The sequence below is a fragment of the Jaculus jaculus genome, chromosome 2 (genome assembly GCF_020740685.1).
Source record: "Jaculus jaculus isolate mJacJac1 chromosome 2, mJacJac1.mat.Y.cur, whole genome shotgun sequence".
NCBI lineage: Eukaryota > Metazoa > Chordata > Mammalia > Rodentia > Dipodidae > Jaculus > Jaculus jaculus.
The window spans coordinates 194,467,356-194,484,189 of NC_059103.1; the positions used below are offsets into that span (position 1 = coordinate 194,467,356).

At 44.4% G+C, this 16,834-nt stretch overlaps 1 protein-coding gene across 1 annotated transcript in view; it reads left to right on the plus strand.

The window, feature by feature from the left end:
- Window positions 1-16,834, plus strand: part of Fer1l6 (fer-1 like family member 6) — a 145,513-nt gene that overhangs the window by 116,300 nt on the left and 12,379 nt on the right. The window contains exons 33-38 of the mRNA XM_004661353.2: window positions 2,384-2,544; window positions 5,373-5,515; window positions 6,524-6,612; window positions 7,166-7,264; window positions 10,290-10,531; window positions 12,706-12,869. Of these exons, the coding sequence (XP_004661410.2) occupies window positions 2,384-2,544; window positions 5,373-5,515; window positions 6,524-6,612; window positions 7,166-7,264; window positions 10,290-10,531; window positions 12,706-12,869 (898 nt within the window). The remainder of the gene's footprint in view (window positions 1-2,383; window positions 2,545-5,372; window positions 5,516-6,523; window positions 6,613-7,165; window positions 7,265-10,289; window positions 10,532-12,705; window positions 12,870-16,834) is intronic.

Below are 16,834 nucleotides of genomic sequence, written 5' to 3' on the forward strand. Positions count from 1 at the left end.
AAAGTTAGACTTACACTATCCACACAGTTAGTAATCTGCTTGGTTGTACTTACCCTATATCTTAAATATTTATGGTTCATATTTAATATTGCCATCATTATTACTTTCATAGCTCTGTAGTATTCCATCATATGAATGTGTTGTACAGAGACAGAGCCAACCTGCCTTCCTGAACTATTGGACACTTATGATTATTTCTCTATTCTATTATAAATATCACTGCTGTGATCATTCTCCTGTAACAGCCATTGCACAGCTTTCTGATAACTTTTCTTTAAAATATTTTATTTTTATTTATTTATTTGAGAGAGGGAAAGAGGCAGAGTGAATGATAGAGAGAGAGAGAGAGAGAGAGAGAGAGAGAGAGAGAGAGAGAGAATGAGAGAATGGGCACCACAGGGCTTCCAGCTAGTGCAAACAAACTCCAGATGCATGCGCCGCCTTGTGCATGTGGCTTACGTGGGTACTGGGGAATTGAACTGAGGTCCTTTGGCTTTGCAGGCAAGTGCCTTAACTGCTAAGTGATCTCTCCAGCCCCTCTGATAATTTTTCTGATAACTCATTTGGCATCTAACCATCCATGTGGATGGTTCCATTAAAAGGAACATGTGGGCTGGCGAGATGGCTTAGCAGTTAAGCACTTGCCTGTGAAGCCTAAGGACTCTGGTTCTAGGCTCAATTTCCCCAGGACCCATGTTAGCCAGTGGCACAAGGGAGCACACACATCTGGAGTTCATTTGCAATGGCTGGAGACCCTGGCAAGCCCATTCTCTCTCTCTCTCTCTCTCTCTCTCTCTCTCTCTCTGCCTTTCTGTCTGTCACTCTCAAATAAATAAATAAAAATAAACAAAAAAATTTTAAAAGGAACATGCACACATGTGGGCACATACACTAATACACACATACATACACACACATACAATTATCCAATTGGCCTTTCATAAGAGGAGTTATAACAATTCCGACTCTCAGTAACTCATCTCCTTCATGGCCTGGTTTTTGAGCATTCACTCCTTGGACCTGCTCTTCCCTGAGTCTAGACAGCCAGGGAACTCTGATAAAGCAGATTAAATTCTGATGAACTCTATGTCCCAATGAACAGAGAATCCAAGCTCATCTTGGTGGTTCTCAAAGGGCATTTCATTACAAATTAGACAAACAGCTATTGCTTAAGGGATGAAAGGGCTATGGAGACGTAGAAACTCACCACCAGGAAAATCATTGACAAGGGCAGCAGCACCCCAAGACGTGTGTCTATAAGATGATGTTTGCTGGGGGAGAGAAAGGACGGAAGGAGCAGAGAAACTGCAAAGATGTGGTGGGTTTTCTTCTCGAGGAAACAGCCACATGCCTTTTCTGCTGCTCAGACATAGCAAAAATTAAACAAGAACTAAACTTGCCAGGAAATCCATAGCTACAGAGAGCAGACTGCTGCTGTCAATGGCTCTGGAGAGTAGAAAAAATACATTTTGATAGAGGGCTCTATTTGGGGGCAATGAAAGCCTGTTGTCACTTGATAGAGTTAGTGATTACACATCACGCTGAATGTAGTAAATGTCACTGAATCGGTCAACTTCAAAACGGTGAAGTTTGCCATAGTTCACTTGAATTATTTTTCAAGAAAGGCACATTACTTAGAAATAAAACTTCCTGGGGCAGGAGGGATGGCTTAGAGGATAAGGCATTTGCCTGCAAAGCCAAAGCATCCTGGTTCGATTCTCCAGGACCCATGTAAGCCAGCTGCACAAGGGGGCTCATGCATCTGGAGTTTGTTTACAGTGGCTGGAAGCCCTGGAGCACCCATTCTCTCTCTCTCTGTCTCTTAAATAAATAAATAATTAAAATATTTTAAAAAATAAAAATAAAAATAAAACTTCCTGGCTGGAGAAATGGCTTAGTGCTTAAAGGCGCTTGCCTGCAAAGCTGAAGGACCTCGGTTCAATTCCCCAGGACCCATATAAGCCAGATGGACAAGGTGGTGCATGCATCTGGAGTTCATTTGCAGTGGCTGGAGGCTCTGGTGCAACCATTCTCTTTCTCTGTCTCTTGAATAAATAAAATAAAATAAAATAAAATAAAATAAAATAAAATAAAATAAAATAATAAAATAAATAATAAAAAAATAAAATTTCCTACAAAGCATGTTCACGCCAAGCTACTTGCAAGCCTTGTCTTAGATGCGAGCTGCACATATGCAAAGGTGTTTGACCAGAAAGAACAGAAAACACAACAAAGCAGAAACACAGTGACCCAAGCGTTTAAGAGGGAGAGCGAGTCTTAAGGAAATGGTACAAGTCACGCTTCGGCCTTTTAAAGGGATCTCAAGCGTCTTCCCCCAGGAGGCATCGAGGCCTCACCCCATCTTCCTTTCTCCTCCTCTCAGAGAGGGTTACAACGCCTGGAGGGACACGTCCAAACCCACAGAAATTCTCACCAAGCTCTGCAAGGACAACAAGCTGGACGGACCATACTTTCGCCCTGGGAAGATACAGATAGGAAACAAGGTCTTTTCTGGCAAAACTGTCTTCACTGAAGAGGATACTGGTAATTCAAAGTGTGCTGCTGATGCGGCTCTCCTCTTGATAAGCCTGGCTCCAGGGGTGGGGTAGGCGCTTGTGCTGGTTTGAGTCAGGTGTCGCCCATAAGCTTAGGTGCGGGGAATGCTAGTCTCCCCAGCTGATGGCAATTGGGAATTAACGCCTCCTAGAGGCGGTGCATTGTTGGGAGCGGGCTTATGGGTGTTATAGCCAGTTTCCCCTTGCCAGTGTTTGGCACTCTCTCCTGTTGCTGTTGTCCACCTTATGTTGGCCAGGGGGTGATGTCCATCCTCTGCTCATGCCATCGTTTTCCCCTGCCATCATGGAGCTTCCCCTCGAGTCTGTAAGCCAAAATAAACCCCCCTTTATTTTTTCCCCAAAAGCTGCTCTTGGCCGGGTGATTTCTGCCAGCAGTGCGAACCTGACCGCAACAGTGCTGTTAGTTTCATTTCAAAAAAGATGCATGGTCACAGTAGAAAGTATGGGAACTCAAGTAGGCTGATGATAGGCACTCACCACTGTAAGACTCAGTCAGCTGTGCCGTGTGCTGGTGTATTTCCTTGCAGTTTCGGTGTATGTTACATTTTTAAAGAACTGTAAATATACCACATAATTTGTATCTCACTCTTTCTATTCCTAGTAGATTATGATAGCTTGATCTTTTTTTTTTAATTTTTTAAATTTTTTTTTGTTCATTTTTTATTTATTTATTTGAGAGCGACAGACACAGAGAGAAAGACAGATAGAGGGAGAGAGAGAGAATGGGTGCGCCAGGGCTTCCAGCCTCTGCAAATGAACTCCAGATGCGTGCGCCCCCTTGTGCATCTGGCTAACGTGGGACCTGGGGAACCGAGCCTCGAACCGGGGTCCTTAGGCTTCACAGGCAAGCGCTTAACCGCTAAGCCATCTCTCCAGCCCGATAGCTTGATCTTTTGAAATGATCTCAGACCACACTGCACCCATGGCTGTGCCATTTAATTACATTCTGTTCAATTTTTATTGTGACAAAAAACACAACACACTTCCTTGTTTCCCATTTTTTTTTACAGTTTTTATATTTTTTCAGTGTATATTATAGAGGTAGTATTGTGTTAGAAGGCAAGTAATAGCTTTACATGAATATTATAGAGTGTAAGTAACTGGACACAACACTTTATCCCATAAATGTTTGCCAATCACTACCATGTGAGGACCACAGGATATGCCAAGAAGATCACAGTGAACTTTCTGTAAATTGAGGATGAGAAGGAAATAAAAAGAGTCACCTCTAGTTTAATGATACGGAATAATTATGGCATTATCACATCTGTGGGCTCAGAGTTTCTCTGCAAAGGCTCCATGCTTTTAATACAAAAAGTCCAATTAAGGACCTGGTAGAAGATGTTGTTTGGACACCATTATTGATTCCCACCACTTAGATCGCAAGAACTCTTTTTTTTATTGTCATTTTGTTCCTAAGAACATATTGAAGTTTTTTTTTTTTGCAGACAGAATTATTTATATTTAGGCAATGTATTAATACCATGTTGAGGGATTTCTGTTGGAAAAACTATTTTGTCACAATATACTCTTAAGCTAATTTAATTTTTTGATCAATAGTTGACATTTGGCCACTAAACAATTGCCTTTTTTTTTTTTGCCCAAAGTCTGAAATTATGTTCATAAGGTCAGTCCCCAGTTGATTAAGCTTAATGACAAAGATTTTTGTTCCCTGACTACTTTCACTGGTTGTAATTATTGCCACTGGGAAGTTGCTTCTTTGGCCCCTTTTTATAAAGCCAAGTTTATTTTTCTTATATCAAATGTTTGCCATTATAAACTTTGTCAAGAAGCTTTTATTCTTTCAATGATTTTGCCTTGCTTTGCAAGCATTCTTTCCACCAGCTCGTTGTGGTTATGTTTTGTTTTTAAATTATGAATCACTTCCTGTGGTCAAGTTTTTGCACTAAGGAGATCCTAGTCAATGGGAAGTTAAAAGACAGTCGTAGACATATATTGTGCCCATGTTACCACCTTGTGGGGGGCCACCCTGATTTCGGGGACTTCTCACCATGATGTTAGCAAAGGCTTGCCATCTCTGCAGCACCCCCCTCTAGTGTTTGGTCTCCATTTTCAGATTTGTGGGATCTGCGGAAATCTGATTCTGGGTGTAGGTAGACTCCCCACTCTAGGGGAAGACTGCTCTCTTTGTCTTTTTCTTGTCAATAACCCATGTCATGTCCTTGCCTCTCAATACTCATTCTCTTTCTATTTCACTACCATGTTGCCTCCAACTTATTCCATTTTCTTTCTTCTCCCCTGTTTTTTTTTTGTGGGGGGCTCTTTTAATATGTGGGGTATTGTTCTAGCCCAGGCTGACCTGCCTGGAATTCACTAGGTAGTCTCAGGGTGGCCTCGTGATGCTCCTGCCTCTGCCTCCCGAGTGCTAGGATTAAAGGTGTGTGCCACCATGCCCGGCCTTAGTATCTTTTAACTTTTTTGTTGTTTATTTATTTTTATTTAGCAACAGACAGAGAAAGAAAGAGGCACAGAGAGAGAGAGACAGAGAGAGAGAGAGAATGGGCACACCAGGGCTTCCAGCCACTGCAAACGAACTCCAGATGCATGCACCCCCTTAAGCATCTGGCTAACATGGGTCCTGGGGAATCGAGCCTCGAACCAGGGTCCTTAGGCTTCACAGGCAAGCGTTTAACCACTAAGCCATCTCGCCAGCCCAGCCTTAGTATCTTTTAAATGAATCTTTAAATGAAGTACTTCAAAGGCATCTGCCAGCTCTTGCTGCCTCCTTGTAGGAATGTCTTCTAACAAGACTCTTTTTGTCCTTCTTCCCTACAGAGGAGACAGTGGAGTCTCATGAGCACTTGGCCCTCAAGGTTTTACACTCTTGGGAAGATATCCCTGGGGCCGGATGTAGACTTGTTCCTGAACACATAGAAACTCGGCCACTGTACCACAAGGATAAGCCAGGAATGGAACAGGTAGTGGACAAGACAGGTCTGTCCCCAGAGAGTGTGACCTTCTTCCTAGGAGCTAAGTTTGTGTGCCTTGTCGTGATGGTTTTCATCTGCGAACAATTTTGACCTTCTGTCCAGTGGTAAATGAGGCATCCTACAATGCATGGGTCAACACCTCCTCTCCCCAAAGAATGGCCCGGCTCACATGTCAGTTACATCGTAGTGGAGAAACTCTGCTCTGCAGTGTGCTGGGCTTTGTCATTTCGCCTTGCTGAAATTGAAGCCACCAGACTCTTTTGGAAGAACACTAACATTTGCAAAACATCCCAGCCTGACTTATTATGCTCAAGAGTTAATGAGGTCACAACAAGTGTCGCGTACATTATCTCTGTGTCTGCCACATAGTAGAGGCTCAAAAAGGGTCTGCTGCCCTTCTCTGGTTCTTCACCCATGCATCAATTAATTTCTAATAAAGATTCAAATTCTACTGGGCATGGGGACTTTCGCCTACAATCTCAGCACTTGGGAGGCGGAGCTGTGAATTTAAGGTCATCCTTAACTACACAGGGAGTTCAAGACCACCCTGGCCTTTGTGAGACCCTATCTCTAAAATCAAGTTAAAGAAAGAACGGTTCACTCTTTGTTAACAAGTGTGTCACATGTATATAAAGCAACCAAGTCATAGCTAACACCCATTTCTAGGACAGGAGGGACCTTTTTTTAACAATGTTTTTTGTTTTTAAAAATTTTTATTTATTTATTTATTTGAAAGAGAGAGAATGAGAGATAGAGAATGCATGTGCCAGGGCCTCCAGCCACTGCAAACAAACTGCAGACACATGTGCCATGTTGTGCATCTGGCTTATGTGGGCACTGGGGAATTGAACCTGGGTCCTTAGGTTTCGCAGGCAAATGCCTCAACTGCTAAGCCATCTCTCCAGCCTGAATGGGATCTTTTTAAGTCATGAACTTTCAATTGTCCATGTCCCTGTTCCTTCACAAAGCTAAAGGAGGCTTTCTTTCCTCAACAAGGGCCGCCTGCAAATGTGGGTGGACATGTTTCCCAAGGATCTGCCTCAGCCTGGTCCACCTGTTGACATTTCACCGAGGAGACCCAGAGGGTAAGTGAAAGAGGTTATACCCTTTCACGTTGAAGGAAACCGCCATAGCAGATGGCTAAGAGAAACAATCGTCACCAGGCATGGTGGTGCATGCCTTTAATCCTAGCACTTGGGAAGCTGAGGTAGGAGGATCACTGTGAGTTCTAAGCCAGCCTGAGACTAATTCCAGATCAGCCTGGGCTAGACCAAATTAAAAAAAAAAAAACTGTGGCTGAGGTAGGATCTGATCAGAGAGCTAATAATGCTCTCTCACCCTCCATCTGGCTGGTGACAGCCGTGGGTGGGCAGTGACAGTGGTGGTGGCTGAAGCTGTGGCTTCTGAGCATCAGGATCGTCACCTGCAAATGCTGGTCAATGGAAGGGTATGCTGAGTCACTCATGCCTCGGTGAGGCCGAGATCTTCCGCTGGCCTATTTGGTTCTCACAGGACCATGACCTTGAGTGCTGATGTTTGGGAACCTGGCAGACATGAAGGAGCTTACAGACCAAAAGCAATGCATGTTGACTCTGTTTCCAAGGTCATTCACCCGCTTGCTGCTTTCCTTCACCCCAGGTATGAACTGAGGGTGACTATCTGGAACACTGAAGATGTCATTTTAGAAGATGAGAATATCTTCACGGGTCAAAAATCAAGTGATATTTATGTCAAAGGGTAAGGCATCCATAGACTCCATCCCTCCTCCCTTCCCTACCTCCCCTCCTAGATGTCTAAGCACTCTAGACCTTCTGGAAGTTTCCTCCTCACATCCCATGGGAAGATTCTCTCTTGCTTTGTTAGAGTAGGCCTCTTAGTGTCAAATATGGTCACATGTGTTCATCTTGCTAAGGATTATTCCTTTTTAAAATTGTTTTTATTTATTTATTTAAGAGAGAGAGAAAGAAGCAGATATATAGAGAGAATGGGTTTTCCAGGGCCTCTAGCCATTACAAACAAATACCAGACACATGTGCCACCTTGTGTATCTGGCATACTTGAGCACTGGGGAATCAAACCTGGGTCCTTAGGCTTCACAGCCTTAAGTGGTAGGCTATCTCTCTAGCCCTACAAACTGTCACTTAATGAAAATGTTTTGGATGAATAAATATCATATAAGAATCAGTTCAATGTTGGATAACTGAGTTTTTAAGTGATATTCAAAATATAACTTCCTTTAAACTGAACAAAAGTAAAGTAATATCATTGCCATGAATGAAATATTAATCTGTTTACCTGCTAACTTTAGCTGATTATAAGGCTAATGGAACAGCAGACACTTAGGCCTTCTCATTTGCCAGTGCTACTGATAAAAAGGGGTACCAGGGGCTGGAGAGATGGCTCAGCAGTCTAGGTACTTGCTTCATAGCTTAACGATGCAAGTTTGATTCCTCAGAACCCACATAAAGCCAGATGCACAGTGGTACATGCTTTTGGAGTTCATTTATAGTGGCTAGAGGCCCTGGTGCACCCATTCTCTCTCTCTCTCCTTACAAATAAATATTAAAAATGAAAAAAGAAAAATAAAAAAAAGAAATGCCCACCTAGGTAGGGGGCTCCAATGAATGAAGCAGTCACTCTGTTTCCTTTTAGCCCCTATTCGAGGACAGTGATGAGGACGCAGAGAGTCAAAAGAAATCTTGATTTGAATCTGTACTTTGGCCAAAATGCCCCACTGCAGGCTCACACCGAGAGCTCTTTGCTTCTCCCAAGCAAGAAGCACCTTGCGTTCTGAATGCATCGTGCACATACACTTGGCAGTCAAAGCCTGTTCAGTGGTCCAAGGTTCTCATTTTTTTTTTCTGTCTGAGAAGCTAAGGATGAGTGATGACAAAGATGGAGCAATAAAAGTAGCCAAAATCATATTGTAAGAATGGAATTAAGATCCTCTGAAATTGCTTTCTGACCACCAGTTCAGGAAAGATTGATTTGTTCTGTGAAAGGATATTTTATCACAGCCCACAATATGGAAGGGCTGTGGAAGAGGCAGGCTGTGCCTCACAGAACCCTGATGTATGGGTGACTTTTTCTCGTTATTATGAACTTAAGCAAGGAAGAGTTTCTTTTGGCTCCCAGTTTCAGGGCACAGTCATACAAGGAAGCCGTGGTGGCAGCAATGTAAGCAGCTGGTCACGTGGGGTTTGCAGTCAGGAAGTGAAGAGAAATGAATTCTGGGGCTCAGTTCATGTTCTTCATTTTATTTGGTCTAGAACCCCAGCCCATAGGATGGTCCCATCTGCATTCAGAGTGGGCCTTCCCTCCTCAACCCAATCTAGAAGCTCCTTCACAGCCCAGAGATTTGTTTCCATGATGATTCTAAATCCTATCAAGGTGACATCAATGTGAACTGTCATACCTGGCCATTAAGATGTATGGAAAGAGGGCTGGAGGGATGGCTTAGCGACTAAGGCACTTGCCTGGAAGGCCAAAGGACCCAGGTTTGGTCCCCCAGTACCCATGTAAAGCCAGATACACAAGAGAATGCATGCATCTGGAGTTTGTTTGCCATGGCTAGAGGCCCTGGTGCACCCATTCTATCTCTCTGCCTCTCTATCTCTCAAATTAAATTTAAAAAAAAAAAAAAAAAAGATGGCTGGGCGTGGTGGTGCACACCTTTAATCCCAGCACTTGGAAGGCAGAGGTAGGAAGACCGCCTTGAGTTCAAGGCCACCCTGAGACTACACAGTGAATTCCAGGTCAGCCTGGACTAGAGTGAGAGCATACCTTGAAAAAAAAAAAAAAAAAAAAAAAAGGATGTGTGAAGAGATGGTTATATCATTCTGTTTCTTCTCTTCCTCATTCAACCCCATCTGCCTTCCTTCCCAGCGCGGTACCAAGGCAGATCTCAGTGAGGCTCCATATTGCTAATTCTGACAATCCTACTGGAGTTTTCTTCTTCCAATTAGTTTTTCTCTGATTTCCTTCTTAGTCCTTTCAGACACACCTGCCCTCCCTTTCTCCTGGTCACTTCTCAGGGATTCAGAACCTCATGTCCCCCCATCTAGCAAGTAAATAGCCAGTGGCATTGGCCCGGGCTCCTCTTACCATTTCATCTTCTGCCACTTTTCATGTCTGTTTAGCCAAATAATTGGGTCTGTACCCCAAGGTGATACCATTCTTCTGTGAAAAGAAGGGTCTTCCCCTCCTCTGCCCTGGGACTGTTCAGTGAGGAAGTGACAGAACCAGGATTGGAACCAAGTGTCTGTCCGCAGCAGCCCACCTACCACACCCCCCTCCCATGTGACCCAGGCCTGCTGAACCATCACAACCCAGAACCAGAGACAAGGAGCCCCACAGAATACAGCCCCAAAGCCCAAATAAAAGCAGATAATACAAGCCTGGCAGCAGGTATGACCACCCAATTTTAGAGGCACCAACATAATCTTGTTCAAACAGAGGAGACCTGGGTGTGAGAAAGGTCTCCCAGGGTGAAAGGCGTTCTAATGACACTTTCCCTTTCCTATTTCCTGCAATTTCTATCTTGATTCCATGGGACCTTCAGCTCCAGCAAAACGAGTGAAAACATTACCCAACCTGCCTTAGAAATTGTCTGCTTTCTGTTCCAGCCTCCTTCAGCCTTATTTCTCTCTCTCAAATTAAAATGGAAACGGAATCAGGCTCCCTGAAGCTCCTTAGGTCACCTTGATGATACCAATGCCTGAATAACTGACTGTGTGTTTGAATTGTCTTCATCCTTACGCAGTTGGATCAAGGGGTTAGAAGATGACAAACAGGAGACAGACGTGCATTACAACTCCCTGACTGGAGAAGGGAACTTCAACTGGCGCTTCCTGTTTCCGTTCCAGTATCTGCCTGCTGAGAAGCAGATGGTCATCACCAAGAGAGAAAACATCTTCTCCCTCGAGAAGATGGAGTGCAAGACCCCAGTAGTGCTGGTGCTCCAGGTTTGGGATTTTGAAAGACTGTCCTCAGATGATTTCCTAGGTAAGCCAGTGGCTTCCTCAAGCACATGTTACTATCGGGAATGTTGTCCTGGCTTTTGGAGGGCTGAGTCTGTTTAGCATGAGGATAATAATTTCAATACTATTTATGACTGGAGAAAAATCAGAAATACTCCAAGCAACCATTATTAAGAAATTGACTTGCTGGGCATGGTGGCGCACACCTTTAATCCCAGCACTCAGGCAGGAGGCAGAGGTAGGAGGATCACTGTGAGTTCGAGGCGACCCTGAGACTCCATAGTGAATTCCAGGTCAGCCTGGGCTAGAGTAAGACCCTACCTCGAAAAAAGGAAAAAAAAGGAAAAGAAATTGGCCAAATAAATTGAAGTATTCTATCTGGTGGGCCTCTACACATTCAAATAGACAAGCTGATCTTTGCTGTATCCTGTCACTAACAAGCAGTTCTGTTTTGAGCTCATGGATGATCCACTGTGGAAATACAACTAAGAACAAATCTTACTCATGATGGCCCTGCAGCCATGAAAATACTGGAAAAGGGCTAGGGAGATTGCCTAGTGGTTAAGGCACTTGCCTGTGAAGCCTAAGGACCAAGGTTCCATTCCCTAGTACCCACATAATCCAAATGCTCATGGTGGTGCATGTGTCTGGAGTTTGTTTGCAGTGGCTGAAGGCCCTGGTGTTCCCATTCTTTTTTTTCCCCTCTCTCTCACTCTATCTGCCTCATTCTCTCTCTTCTCTCTCACAACTAAATAAGTAAAAATATTTAAAAATACTGGAATATTCGATTGGAAAGTTAAACAGGATGCCTGTGAAAGAAGTGAAAGAAATGTGGGGGGGGGCTCATTTATTTAAAATGTTAGGGGAGAGGCTAGAGGGATGGTTTAGTGGTTAAGGCATTTGCCTGCAAAGCCAAAAGACCCTGGTTCAATTCCCCAGGACCCACGTTAGCCAGATGCACGAGGGGGCGCACGTGTCTGGAGTTTGTTTGCGGTGGCTGGAGGCTCTGGTGCGCCCATTCTCCCTTTCTCTCTCCCTCTTTCTCTGTCAAATAAATAAATATTTAAAAAATATTAGTGGTGCAAGAAAGGGAGGGTAAAGAAAAGGAGGGAGAGAGGAAGGGAGAGGGAGAGAGTCGGTGCTAGGCATCCTTACTTAGAGTTGTGGCCAATGGCGGGAGGACTGGACTGAGGAAGTACTTACGTTCTGCCAACATGCCCCGAAGTTTCCACCCTTAACAAATATCACTTCATAATAGGGAAACATTGTTAGAGTGAGACACAGAATTCACTCATGGTAGTATCTTTTTAAATTTTTTACTTATTTTATTTATTTGAGAGAGAGTGATAAAGAGGCAGATAGAGAGAGAGAGAATGGGCATGCCAGGGTCTCTAGCCACTGCAAATGAACTCCAGACAGAAGCGCCACCTTGTGCATCTGGTTTTATGTGGGTACTGGGGAACGGAACCTCTGTCCATAGGCTTTGCAGGCAAGCACCTTAATGACTAAGCCATCTCTCCAGTCCTCATGACAATATCTTTTATTTATTTATTTATTTATTTTTAATCAAGAGAGAGAGAATTGCCACACCAGGGCCTCAGCCACTGCAGTGGAATGCCAGATGCATGCGCCACCAAGTGCGCATGTACAACTTAGCACTTGCCTCACATTTGTGCATCTGGCTTATGTGGGATCTGGAGAGAGATCAAACATGCATCCTTAGGCTTACCTGCTAAGCCATCACTCCAGCCAGGCAATATTGTACTCTGAAGAGACATCATAGAGAGCAGACGGGAAGGCAGAAGGACCAAGTCCTTCTAGTTGACCTTTGACCTGGAAGAGCTTGCTGATTCCAAAAGGAAGGTGCAGAGGGGTGGGGAAGAGTTCTTGTAGGGGAGATCAGGGCTGAAGCATGAATAAGCTGAGTCCTGCCGTCCAGACCTGGGGAGCTGCCCTTGGAGCACAGAGGGCTCTCAGGAGCAATGGCACCCAAGCCCGGTGCTTGAAAGTTGTGTGCCTGCCACTGTGGCATTAGTTCTTTGATGGCACTACACCCCTTTATATCTGTGTATATATCTATGTATCATTTACACCTTTACATACTCACACGTCTCAGTGCCATGTAATAGTACTGACGGCATGATGTGTGAGTGAGTGGGTAAGTTCCCGGTGGTCCGAACGCCCTCCATCTCTTTGCAGGCTCCCTGGAAATGAACCTCAACAGCTTTCCTCGGGCAGCCAAGTCGGCCAAAGCCTGCGATCTCTCCAAGTTTGAAAACGCAAGTGAGGAGAACAAGATCTCTATCTTCCAGCAAAAGCGCGTGCGTGGCTGGTGGCCTTTCGCTAAGAGCAAAGAGCTCACAGTAAGTGACAGCCGGAGGAGGAGGGAGAGGTGGGGAGGGGGCAATCTAGGGACACTGTGCTCTGCAGTGAGTCACTTTGCAAACTTCAAGCTGAGCGCTTAGAGGCGAGGTAGAGCTCTTGACATGAAGGTTCCGCAGGGAAGCGGGAGGTCGCAAAGCTTTAACATGCATTAATAAGCCTTCCATCTATCAGCTTCCTGGATTAAATAACTATCTGTTGGGGTGATTTCCTATCATTTTGGCCTGGCCTCATGCCTCGGGCATTAATTTTTTTCAACATTTTTTGAAATTATGCATGACGAACTGGCAAATGTACAATTTCAACGTTAACTGCTTTATCCTCTACCTTCAACCATGAAACTCAATTTAAAAATTGACCCAACCTTCTGAAAACTCCCTCGTGAAGGTAACAGCAGGAAAAGACATTTCTGCTTTTCCCTGCATTGCCAGCCTGCTACGTGTTGGTGGCACACGTTGCCAGGATTTCTGACCTTTCACAGATATTAAGAGGAATCTTTCTTGTTCACTTTCAACCTCCTCATGGCTCCTCTGTAGGGGAGGAGGGTGGACATTGGTGATCAGGGAAGTTGAGCAAAGGCACTGAGGCAAGTGAACAGATACATGAGCTTTTTAATCCAGAGATGCAGGAAGTGTGAGAACTCCCCTGGTACCCCAGTACCTCATTGTGTCAATGGAAGCTGCTTGTCTGACCCCCTGGTATTGGAAGGTGCTTTATTTCCCCAATATTCTCAGTTTAGCCTCCTGTGGTTGATGAGATGGATGATGGGTGAGGAGATGAGGCTCCAGTCAGGATCCAACTTCCATGTCCCTAAAGGGCTTACTAAGGTTTACCCTGCTCCAGCCTCTGGTTTGACTCTTAGGAGATAATGGGTGCTCAGTCAATGTATTTCAGATGAATGAAGGAATTTAGAAATGAATTGTCACAGCTTTTACCACCAAAATAGCTCTGAGATTCATGGAAGGGACAAGTGTGTCAAGAGTTCATTTGTCCATGAGAAGATCCAAGTGTAAAGTTTGAGAAAGGACAGAGAAGAGGAGTCAGGTTCTCTCTGCAGAAGTCAAGGGCTCATGTAGAGCAAGCAGGACTTTGTTCAAGGACAAGGTATGTTCTATGTGAGAAAGACATTGATATATACATCATCAACAACCATGAGTGGAGTGGTGGCTCAATGGACCCACACCAGGAAGGCCAACCGCCCACTGGCTGATATGCTCAAATGTCCAATGAGGTTTGAAAACAGGAATTGCCAAGTCCAGAAACCTGGGCTCCTATCTTTGACATAACTGTGGTTTCTGTAAATTCAAAATCAGTAATAGCATGTGCATGATGATAAAGTGTTGTGATCTATTATAGCTCCAATACACACAGTCATCTCCTGTTACTTCATTTTGATTCTAGCTGACTTTTTGTTTGTCTATGCCATTGATTTTTTAAAACTTTTATCCAGCAAATATTTACTGAAAGACAATTCAATGATAGGCTCTGGGAATAAAACTGAGTAATGCAGACAAGGCCTCCACTCTCATGAAGCTTCTGGTGGTGAGGTCAAAGAGGCACACGTGCTACCCAAGAGAGGAAACACTCAAAACACGGGCTGGACAGAAGATGTGATGTTGATCAAAGCATATCCAACACAGAGATTTCCTCCCAGCCTGGTGGCCTAAAAGGCTTTTCTGTGAAACTATGTGGAGACCTAAAGCAGAAGAACTAGAGAGGATTAGGAAAAGCCATGAGGAAGAACATCTCCCACAAAGCAAGTGCCACAGGTCACGGCTCTGATGCTTTGGAAAAACTGCATGAAAAATGAACAGCTCTTCCAAGATCCAGCGGATCACAGTGGTGGACCTGGTGGATGAGGTTGCTGGGTCCTCTTGGTTGGGGGGGGGGGGCGAGGTCTCCCAAAAGCATTCATTCCCTTTTCAATGGGGAGCCACTGAACCATCTCCAACAGGGAAGTGAGGGACTGACCCACTAGGGAACACTCCAGTGAAGACCGTGGTGGGTGACATCAAAACCAGGCAAACACACCAGACCTGTGGTGCCTGCCTTTAATCCCAGCACTTGGGAAGCAGAGGTAGGAGGATCGCCATGAGTTTGAGGCCACTCCGAGACAACATAGCAAATTCCAGGTCAGCTTGGGCCAGAGTAAGAACATAGCCTGGAAAACAAATAAAAAAACATAAAGAGGCAGAGAAAGGCAGGACATGGTGATGCATACCTTTAATCCCAGAAGAGGTAGGAGAATCTCTGTGAGTTTGAGCCCAGCCTGGGACTACAGATTGAGTTTCAGGATAGGCTGGGTTAGAGTGAGACCTTACCTCAAAAAAAAAAAAAAAAAAAAAAAAAAAGTCCGAGATGGCTGACAAAGTAGTGAAACAAAGACATAGTTCTTTGAGAAGGACCATTGGAAGCATCTTACAGAAAGAAAACTGTGGGCTAAGGGGATGGCTCAGTGATTAAGAATGCTTGCAGCACAAGCATGAAGGCCTGAGATCACCTGGCTTCAACTCCTCAACACCCAGGGTATGGCTGTGCATTTCCATAACCTCCAGCCTATGGGGCGGGCACAGATCAAAGAAGTGCTGGGCTCACTAACCAAAAAACTCAGCAAAAACAGTGGCTCTGGGTTGATTAGGAGACTCTGTCTCAAGGCAACAGGGGTATGAGTGAAAAGAGGAAGATGCTCTACATTCTCCTCTGGCCTCCCCACACATGAACACAGGGCACATGCATCTGCACATGCACATACCCACTGCATACCACACACACACACACACACACACACACACACACACACAAGAGAAAATCGTTATGAATCTCAAACCAAGAAGTTCTTGAGTCATAACCTTACACATGCTTCCTTATTTAGATTTAGATGTATTCATCAAATTTTTTTAAAAATTTTTTTTTGTTTATTTATTTGAGAACGACAGACACAGAGAGAAAGACAGATAGAGGGAGAGAGAGAGATTGGGCGCGCCAGGGCTTCCAGCCTCTGCAAATGAACTCCAGACGCGTGTGCCGCCTTGTGCATCTGGCTAACGTGGGTCCTGGGGAACCGAGCCTCGAACCGGGGTCCTTAGGCTTCACAGGCAAGCGCTTAACTGCTAAGCCATCTCTCCAGCCCGTATTCATCAAATTTAACAGCATAGAGCTTCTTGGTAACCTTTGCCAAAACAGTGCTGTGGAAATTCATGGCAGTGTTCCATATAATAGCCTGAAAGTAGAAATGGTATGAGAAGTCTGAAGTGTCTTTGAGAGTGACAGAGCCTTTGTCGGCTCTTCAATGGGCAATAACTCATGAGTTAGGGTGCCGGACACTCACAGACACACAGACTGTCTACTGAATCAGTGACCTCCTGCTTCCTGTCTTATACATTTTGATGAATGAAAACCACAGACCAGAGGATAAAGTTTAGAAAGATTTTATTATAGAGCTTGTAGCAATAGAACTTATAGAGTTTAAAATAAGGAAAAATACAGAGCTCCTTCCTCAGAGGGGTCAGAAGCAGGGTTCCTGGAAATGGAAAAGCCCGCCCCCCCCCCACAATCTCAGAGACCCAAGTTGGGGTCTTTTTTGGGAGTTTACTGGATGGATGGGTGAACAGTTAGTATAACATCAATGCCAGGTGTCTAAGCGCTGCGAGGTTTTCAGTAAAAGAATAAGCCCTTGTCATTCCTTCCCTGTTCTCAGCAAGAAAGATAAGACCAGAGGTGCCTAGTCATATCCTCCAGAGAGGTTTGAAGGGAAAAGTGAGAAGAAGAAAAATCAGGATTCAGATTCTCACTTATCAACTCAAAGGCATTTCTCACTTCCACTTTTTTGGGGGTGGGGGGATCCTGTTACTCCTTAACTGTCTCAGCACTCAAAAGTCCATCAGCTGATGAACGGATAAATAAATAATGATGTGCATATATAACCAGAAATTATTTATCCATGGAA